We start from the raw sequence: 9,213 nt of genomic DNA, 5'->3' as shown, positions 1-9,213 counted from the left end.
TGCCTTAGCTGTTTGAGTTGAGTAGTAGTTCCTCTTAAGACATGTTTCTTGCCTTGACGTACAAACTCAATAGTTCTATTCTGGAAATCAAAAAGACTTCTGCCTAAGGTGGTCAACCACTGCACACGCAACATTCCCTAGTGGTGATAGAAGGGAATCAGAGGAAAAAGTGGTTCTTTATAGCAACCATTGAACGTTTCTACAAACTGCAGCAGTTCAGCATCACTCACAGGTTGTTCCATGAAAGGATTAATTTGGCACCTCAATTTCTTTGCAACTTTTTCATCAATAAAGTTGTATGTACTGCCAGTATCAATCAACACCTGTAATGGTTTCTTTTCATGATAACCAGTCACCCTAATGGTCTGGTATCCTGTAACCCTAGTGAAGGCTTGCAGAGAAATAATCATACATTCATCAGTATTTCCAACTCCTTCCACTTGCATCATTTCCTCCTCCTCTGGTGCATCAATGTGCACCTCTCCATCTTCAAGGACTTCTACCAAGAAAAGCTGTTTCTTAGCTTTGCAAATGTGACCATGCACATACTTTTCATCAAAAAGAAAACACTACCCCTTAGCCCTCTTTTCATCCATTTCAGCAGCAGTTAATAACTTCCTTCCAGGATTAGTATTAGGAAATCTGTTAGGTCTGTTATATGGTTCAAAAGGTTTTCTGAGGGAATTGTTAGGTGAATTGGACTTTTGGTAATTTTGGTATTTAGGAATATGTGGAGTTGGTAAAATGGGAGTCTGTTGTTTGCTAGAAGGTTTACTAGTACCCCAAGATACAGCTTGTGCTTCAAAAACTTCCTCTTGTAGCTTAGCAATTTTATAAGCCTGCAATTAGGTTCTAGGTGCTTGGGTCCTGATAGACTTGTTTAGCTCAGGTTTCAACTCTCCTGAGAAGCAACTTATTGCATTCTAATTTGACAGGTTAACATAACAATCTATCACACTCAGATTGGTATTCTCTCACAGTACCAGTTTGTTGCAGACTTTTAATGGCCTCCATTGGATCTTCAAATCCATCTCCAAACCTCTCATTAAGGGCCAAAATGTACTCGGTCCAAGTAGGATCTGAAGTAGCACCTAGAAAGATCTATGCCATGCTATAGCTTGACCATCTAGATGGATAGAAGTGACCTTCACCCTTTAGTCATAAGGAACCTCATCCATTGAAAAGAATTGGTCCATCTTATATGACCAAGTTCTTAGATCTTGCCCAGAAAATCTAGGAAAATCTAACCTAGAATATCTAGTAAGATAACTACCATGGAAGTTCCCATTCACAGCTTGTCCATTCTGGAATTCCTTTCCAGAGTTTCCTTGTCTAACATCTCTAGAACAATCTTTACCAACATAAGATTCAGCTCTGACATTCTCAACTTCTTTTTCCCTCATTCCTCCAAGAGCTTGCTTGATCTCTAAAAGTTCCTTATCAGTCTGAACATTTCTATCATTCATACTCACCATGCCTTCCATCAACTTCTGCAACTGTTCTTGGATTAAGGACAGCTTTCCTTCAACATCATCTGAGGATTTATCTTGATTCTTATCTCTAGCCGTGGTGTTAAGCCAAGAATCGATGAGATCTGATACCAATTGATGCACAAACAATGGAAATTAAGAAATAATCCAGGAGAAGAACTCGAGGAAAAGGGGGAAACTAACTCAGGATCAATCGAGAATTTAGTTTGAGAAGAGTATAGAGAGAAGAGAAGAAACTGTATTTCATTAGATGATCAACAAATGGGTAATACAACCTGTACTTAGACACACTTGAATCAAATCTAAGCTAATCTACTGCACCTAACTATTTTAGCTGGCACACCTAACTATTATAGCTGGCACTAACTGCTCTTAACTAACTTTTAGTTCAACTGTAACTAACTCTTGAATTGAGTAACTAACTTTTGAACTGCTTCTGCGCTACTTCACTCGAACCAGCTGTCACTTGAGATCTCTTGTAATCCTTGCATCAAAAGCATTTGTATATAATCTAGACAAATACTATGGGGGGTGCGGGTGGGGATAGGGATTGGGGGTGAAGATGAGGTGTGTTGGAGAGCAGGGAGGACACAATTAATGTGGAATGCTACTTGTGGGACTTGTTTTCCCTAGGCTAGGGAAGTCATTTTCCTCAATTTTAAGAAACTTTGTTTTCCTAGGAAAATGTCTTCCAAAAAAATTAACCAACCAAACACGAGAAAATTCCATACCGAACAGGCCCTTTATTTCTCTGAAGGTTTGTTCACTCTTACTAGAAGTTTTTGGTTCCTCTGTAGATACTCTTATACGTATATATTTGAATTGAGTTTTCAGGTTTTGAGATCTTGGCCTTCCCTTGCAACCAATTTTTGAAGCAAGAGCCTGGTACGAGCGAGGACGCTCAAGAATTTGCTTGCACAAGATTTAATGCAGAATATCCCATTTTCCAAAAGGTATGCTAATTGAATGATAGCAAACAACATTTGAAAATTTAAGGTTCTTTCACTCTATCGTAATGAGTTGCATTATTTCTTGTTACACTTTGATGAATCCTTCTATAGGTGCCTTGGCTTACACAAGTCATAAGCATATTTTCTGCTGGATGTGGAAGCAGTTAGTGTAAATTTGCATCTTTGCACGTGTGTCTGCTCTAAATTTGTCTAATCTTGTATGGTCATACATCTACAACACTCATCTTGTGGATGTGTTAGACCTTAAAGGCCCAACATTCACGTCGGTGTTATATTGTTGTTTCACAACCGTTCATAGGACTTGTCTTTCACTTTAATAGATATCCTTCAATCGCTCTTTAATAGATATCCTCCAATCGCAATATTCTGTGTTAAATCTTTATCTGTCATGTAATCTCATCTCAACTTCACTTTTTCTATGATGGATTTATGTACGTTGCATATATTTTGTCTTCTACTTAATGTTAAAACACTTAGTTTTTAGGGTGTTTCTCCACAGCTCAAACTTCTTGTTAACACCCTTGCTAGTTTCGTCAATGCAAACAGTTTGTACAGATTGAAAGACAAATGAACTAGAAAGCGATGAATGTAGAAGCATTTGACTGTGTAATTAGAGCTCTAATTCAAATTAAAAGCATGAAAAGAGCTGCAAAATTGCAAACTAAAAGAGAGAGAAATTTGAAAGAGAGAAAAAAGGTTCAAACAGAAAGATGCTGCTTAGGGGTCAGGCAGTTACAACAATCTCAAACTCACGCTGAAATCACTAGTAAGAACTTTGCAATGAGGGCTAATATGAAAAATAATGAGTTACCTGGGAGGCTGGGACTAAACTGAAAATTTTGTAAAGTTGAACTCCGGAAATACAGTTGTACTGCCAAATCTGCAGTTACTTTTTCGAGCTTAAAGTACTACATGTTTCTTTCTCCTTCAGAAAGACCTTGTCCTTGAGGTTTTAAATCTGGAAATTGAGAACAACGAAAATGATGGTTTTCATGTAGGCTTTCTGGTAATAGATTCACCTACTGAACTAAAACTTGATTTGTTGCATTCCTGTTTTCTGTGACCCTCTCTTCAAGTATTGCAATTGCTTTGATTAAGGGTGGTCCGTTGGGGGTGCTAACTGGCAAGTCAGTTGAAGGAGTTACATTCTCTCCGACCCTCTTCTTCATCTGCTAGACGTGAAATATTTGAGTGGATCTTAAAATATACTGGCAGTTGCAAATCATAAGTTGCTGCTTCTGCTTTCAATCTTGTATGATTTGGCATCACCCAAAATATTCAGAGGACACTTCAGGTTCTTCCTGATAGACACTCAGGATTGCCGAGAGGTTTGTAAATTTGTATAAACCTAATCGCTAATCCCAAAACCCCTTCAGCCTGCATTTTTATCCCTGCTTGTGCTCTTGGTAAATTGTTCTTCTACACTTTATCCATAAGCTATCACATGAGGAGTTGTAGGAGGATCTGTTTGGGAAGATATAATGGAATCCAACCCCCTATGGTCAAACATATGGAGTTCTTCACTTCTTGATTAGTAGGGCTAGTGAAGCAAATAACTGGCTGAGATGGCCTTGTAGCGAGCAGCACTCTTTTGAGAATTGTTTCTGTGACATTTTTGCTCAGAGATTAGGGTCTTTGGTTCATTGGCTGGTCAACAGGTATATAACCTCAAATGCATCAGCCTTAAAGTACAACTCCTGAACTCTGCTGCCTGAGGGGAAGTGATTATGTGTGAGCTGCAGCCTCTTAACATATATCCACATAGACTCTTTCTGTGGGGCAAACTAGTCAATCCCAATCCCTACTTAGGAATATATCATCACCTTGCTCAATGTGCAACAGAATGTTCCTCTTGCGTAGTTCATTTGAAATTGAGAGAGGGCATCAGAAGTCATCACGTGGTCTGGTCTATAATGACATGCGTTGGTCATTGGATAGGTACTTGGTGAAATGAGGAATCTTCAACTGATTAATCACTTGTGGTGATCCGCTCTCTGTCAAATCAGTGATTGTTTCTTCACAAATCTAGTAATCATAATGGCGGTTGGTGAATTGATCTTCCTTTTGACCACATTAAGAGACAATTTCTCCCTTCTGGTGCCTATTCTTCTACTTTACCTGTATGACCTTTCTCCTCTTGGATAGCCATCCTACTGCGTAGTAGCTTAGGCTTACAGATTTTGTGTATTGGCCCTTTTTTTTTTTTTTTTTTTTTTTTTTTTTTTTTTGACAATGATAACGTTATTCAGTGTATTGGTCTTGTGGACTGGAGTTTGGGAGGTGTAGTGGCAGGACACAAGGATCATTGTGGTTCAAAGTTTCGGGGAGGAATTATGACAGCTACTATCTCATTTAAAGTTTTAGCGGGTTTAAGAAACCAGAGCAAAATTTATTTATGTAATATGTCTTTGAAGAGCCTAGGAGACAAAGGGTTGGCTTTATTGTCTACAATGATATAGTTAACAGTTACATAGTTAACAACCATTAAGTATCTCTAAGAATTATCAGTGTACTTTGCTATTGTATGATATGGATTGCTATCGTATGATATGGACTGCCAAAGTTAGTCTGGCACTAATTCTATGATATAATAAAGGGTGAGAATATGATAATAATTGCTACCCCCACACCCACCCCCACCCCCCCCCCCCCCCCCCCCAAAAAACAAAAAAAAAACACACACACAAAGGGAAAAAAAAAAAGAAAAGAAGGAAGCCCCGGTTTGCCTTCTAAAAATGCTGCTTAAATAAATTGTTCTATACTTTATGTTACTCGACTTTTGGCGGCATTATATTTGAAATATGTATGACTTTGTGTTACACAGTTTCTAGTCCACATCACCAGATTAAGATGCTTAAAATATTTGACTATTTATCAACAACGCGTAATTTCCCTAAGCAAGGATGGTCCTTTGCATAATTTGGTTTGAATTCTCCCTTGATGTTATAATGGTCTTGCTGTGGATTATAGTTGTTAAGTGCCCACATTGGTTGAGGAAATGGAGTGTTGTCTTCTTATATTGTCTTTGGGTAACCCGCACTAATGAGCTAATAGTTGGGGTTGAGTTAGACCCAAGATTCAATTTTTAATATGGTGTCAGAGTCGAGACTCATTGCGATTCTTGGTTTACACAATGTTGGGTCCTCATGTTTGTTGTCCACACTCCAGTTTCAGTCATGGGCGTGCTGGGAGGTGTTAAGTGTAGTGGTTGAGAAAATGGGTTGTTGTCCCCTTACATGATTTTGGACGATCATCACCTCATGAGCTAGCTTTTTGAAGTTGAGTTAAGCCCAATATTTCATTTTCTTAACAATAGTTATAGTTTTTGGCTTGATAATAAACCACACCTTATTTTTCTCTAGAAACAATTAAGCCTTGATTGTATTGTATATTCCTTTTCACATCCTACATCAGATAACTTGAAAACTGTCGTATCTCTGTTAAGCACAACCTAGGAAAATTTAGGTTTGAGAATATTATAATCTGAAATCGAAGAGTTCAACTTTCCAGTTATGATGTGTCATGTCCATATTCGTGGCTTCTACCCAAATCTGGAAGCAGCTTCTTTCTGAGTAAGCAGAAAGTTCTTTGTAGTATAGATGATTGGGCGGAGTTTGTAGAGAATCATATTTTGTAGATTCTTTATCTTTTGGTATACCCCATGGATACGGCCAGTTTGGCCATGTTTATGAATGAAAATACGTTTACTTGATCAAAAAAATAAATTAATTAAGATTTCGAATAAATATATGAATAAAGCTCAAATTGTTTGATTGCTGTACAGAGGACTTAGTAACAAACTTTGATCACAATGATTTGATTCTCAGGTGCGAGTTAATGGTCCGAATACGGCACCAGTCTACAAATTCCTTAAAGCAAGCAAAGGTGGTTTTTGCGGTTCCAGTATTAAATGGAATTTCACCAAGTTTTTGGTTGATAAAGAAGGGAAAGTTATCCGGCGCTATGGCTCAACCACTCCACCATTATCAATCAAGGTTTCTTTCTCTCTCTCTAGTGTACACACACAGAGCACAGCACAACACAACACCCACACACACTAATGCTAAAGTTCATGTACTGCTGTCTCTGTGGTTTTGAGTATAGACACCTTATCAGTTCTCCTCAAGAACTCTGATAAACCACTTTGATTATCCTATATAGTTGTTTTATTCCCTAATGAAGCCGAATGTTGAGTGTTCCCTCAGTCACCATTCCTTTTAGTCCAATGACCATGGTTGATATTTTTTGGACATGGTTGATAGTGTAGCACAGTAGGATTTGATAAATTTATGCAGATCCATGTTCTTAAATTTGAAAAGAACTGTCCATGAACTGATAGTAGTCCTTGTTCAGAAGAATTCCAATTTCTTAGAGACAAAGAAACAACGGTTAATAAACTATTCTCTAGACTACAAATGTAAAGCATTTATTATATTTAAGATCTCTCACGTTCAAAAGATGAAAGTTGCCGAGATGAGAATGTTGAGATGGATGTGTGGGCACACCAGGATTGACAGGATTAGGAATGAGGCTATCCGGGACAAAGTGGGAGTGGCCTCGGTGGAAGACAAGATGCGAGAAGCGAGACTGAGATGGTTTGGGCATGTGAAGAGGAGAGACACAGATGCCCCAGTGCGGAGGTGTGAGAGGTTGGCCATGGATGGTTTCAGAAGAGGTAAGGGTAGGCCGAAGATGTATTGGTGAGAGGTGATTAGACATGATATGGCGCAGTTACAGCTTACCGAGGGCATGATCTTAGATAGGAGGACTCAGATTAGGGAGAAGGCTAGTAGATTGTCTGGTTTATCCTTTCATATTAGTAGTCGTATTATCGCGCTATAATTTCTTGTGCTTTGATTTCTGCTACTATCTGTTATTTCCTGTACTTTGATTATCTTATTTTATCTGTGATAGCTCCTGCTCCTTTGCAAACTGCTTCTTCATGGCTTAGACGCTTTCGTTATTTTCATTTCCATATCGTTTTGAATTTCTTGGCCTTATCTGACCTCTTTTTATGCTTTCTATTGAGCCGAGGGTCTTTCGGAAACAGCCGTCCTACCTTGGTAGGAGTAAGGTCTGCGTACACTCTACCCTCCCCAGACCCCACGTTGTGGGATTTCACTGGGTTGTTGTTGTCGTCGTCGTCGTCGTCGTTGTTGTTGTTTGTGTTCATTAATTTCTTGCAAAGATTATGATATACAGACATGTTACTAAGGATTCTTAACGCCACCTTGTTAGCCTCTAAATCTGAAACTCTGATTCTCCTCGAGGATCTGTCAACTTAGTGTAGTGAGGGGAAACAAGACTATACATTAGTGCTAGAGGAAATCTTCAAGTTGCTTACCATTTTCAGATATCTCATGTAGGAGAATGTGAACCAGAAAGTTACTGTATCTTTAGATTTAGTCTAACACTTAAAATTTTCATGTTAACAAGAATTTGGGTATGATGAATCTAATTGAAGAACTAGTTCCTTGTCCCAGTGGTGGAGCTGGAGTCAGGATTTTCACTAAGATGACCCAAAATATGAAAAAAGTAAACACATGAAGAAGCAAGGGGATTCACCATCTACCATACATACACAAAAAATAATTTTGGCCTTATATATACATTGTAATTTTCCGGTGAAGGGGATCCGAATTAATCCCTTGCGCGCCCCCAAGCTCCAACCCTGCCTTTACATTCTTAAATGGTGTTGATAGCTAAGTAACAAATCTTGCTTGGACATTCTTGCAGGGAGATATTGAGAAGGCATTAGGGGAGAACTAAGAAGGTTGTGTCTAGTAAAGAGGGCAGTACAAGAAGCTTTTTGACGAATTCTATTTGCTAATACTTGGTGTGCTCTCAAGTTGATTCCTTTTTGTGATGGTTTTGAGCCTTTGTTTGAAGGATTCATGTGCTGCAACCCCTAATATTGTACATTGTGTATATTAGCTTGAGGTTTTAGCTATTGCTCTATCTATTACACTTACAATGTCCTCAATATCTTGTTGTATGTAAGCTGATATTAACTATTAGAGGTTTGGTTCGCAAAACAAGTTTTGTATATGGATTTTAATGCAAAATTATAATGTAGTCGTAATAATTCGTGGATTATATTTTGTTTATCATTAGATGTTTGGTTCTTCATATTAACATTTGGCTATGACGTACATATGACATATACATTAAAACATGTTTTTCTAATCGGATAATTTGTTTCTAATACTCCATTCGTCCCAAAAAAATTGTCTCAGTTTGATTTGACACGAAGTCATGCCCCTAATGATGTCAATGATGAATCAAATATCGAGGAACCTGGTGTTGACACCTAATTTTTGATCTCCTGTAAGTCATTTTAATCACTCAGGGTCCCTGGATAATAAGTGAATAAGCTAAATGTCTTTAATGGCTTTAAATGATTTTTTATAAAAAATGCCTAGGTCAATATTTCTTCCTTTTAAATCAATAAAAAGATTTTTCATGCATCATATTTTACTAAGAAAATAATGAATAATTTTCAAGATATTTGGTTGAATTATTCTTGTTTAATCATTTAAAATTATTTTGTTTTAACATTTCTCTTTTATTTTCACCTCTAAACTTTGGATAATCTAAATAGCTTAAGTAATTAATTATTTACCTTTCTTTACTACACCTGATTTTTTTTAATCGCCCTTTAATAACTTAATTAGAATAGTTAACTAATTAAATGATAATTATTACAAAACTGAGCCCTTTTCATATATACTTTCCCCTTTTCTTGATTTTCT

The 9,213-nt window shown here is 37.5% G+C and overlaps 1 protein-coding gene across 1 annotated transcript in view; it reads left to right on the top strand.

Moving 5' to 3' along the window:
* Positions 1-8,557, top strand: part of LOC132063311 (ENHANCER OF AG-4 protein 2-like) — a 33,022-nt gene extending 24,465 nt beyond the window's left edge. Inside the window, exons 15-17 of the mRNA XM_059455796.1 lie at positions 2,325-2,443; positions 6,289-6,456; positions 8,198-8,557. Coding sequence (XP_059311779.1) covers positions 2,325-2,443; positions 6,289-6,456; positions 8,198-8,230 — 320 coding nt within the window. The 3' untranslated portion in view covers positions 8,231-8,557. The remainder of the gene's footprint in view (positions 1-2,324; positions 2,444-6,288; positions 6,457-8,197) is intronic.
* Positions 8,558-9,213: the final 656 nt, after the last annotated feature.

The sequence above is a fragment of the Lycium ferocissimum genome, chromosome 1 (assembly GCF_029784015.1).
Source record: "Lycium ferocissimum isolate CSIRO_LF1 chromosome 1, AGI_CSIRO_Lferr_CH_V1, whole genome shotgun sequence".
In the NCBI taxonomy this organism is placed as follows: Eukaryota; Viridiplantae; Streptophyta; class Magnoliopsida; order Solanales; family Solanaceae; genus Lycium; species Lycium ferocissimum.
Note: the sequence above shows the minus strand (reverse complement) of the source record. Positions and strands in the feature narration are given on the sequence as shown.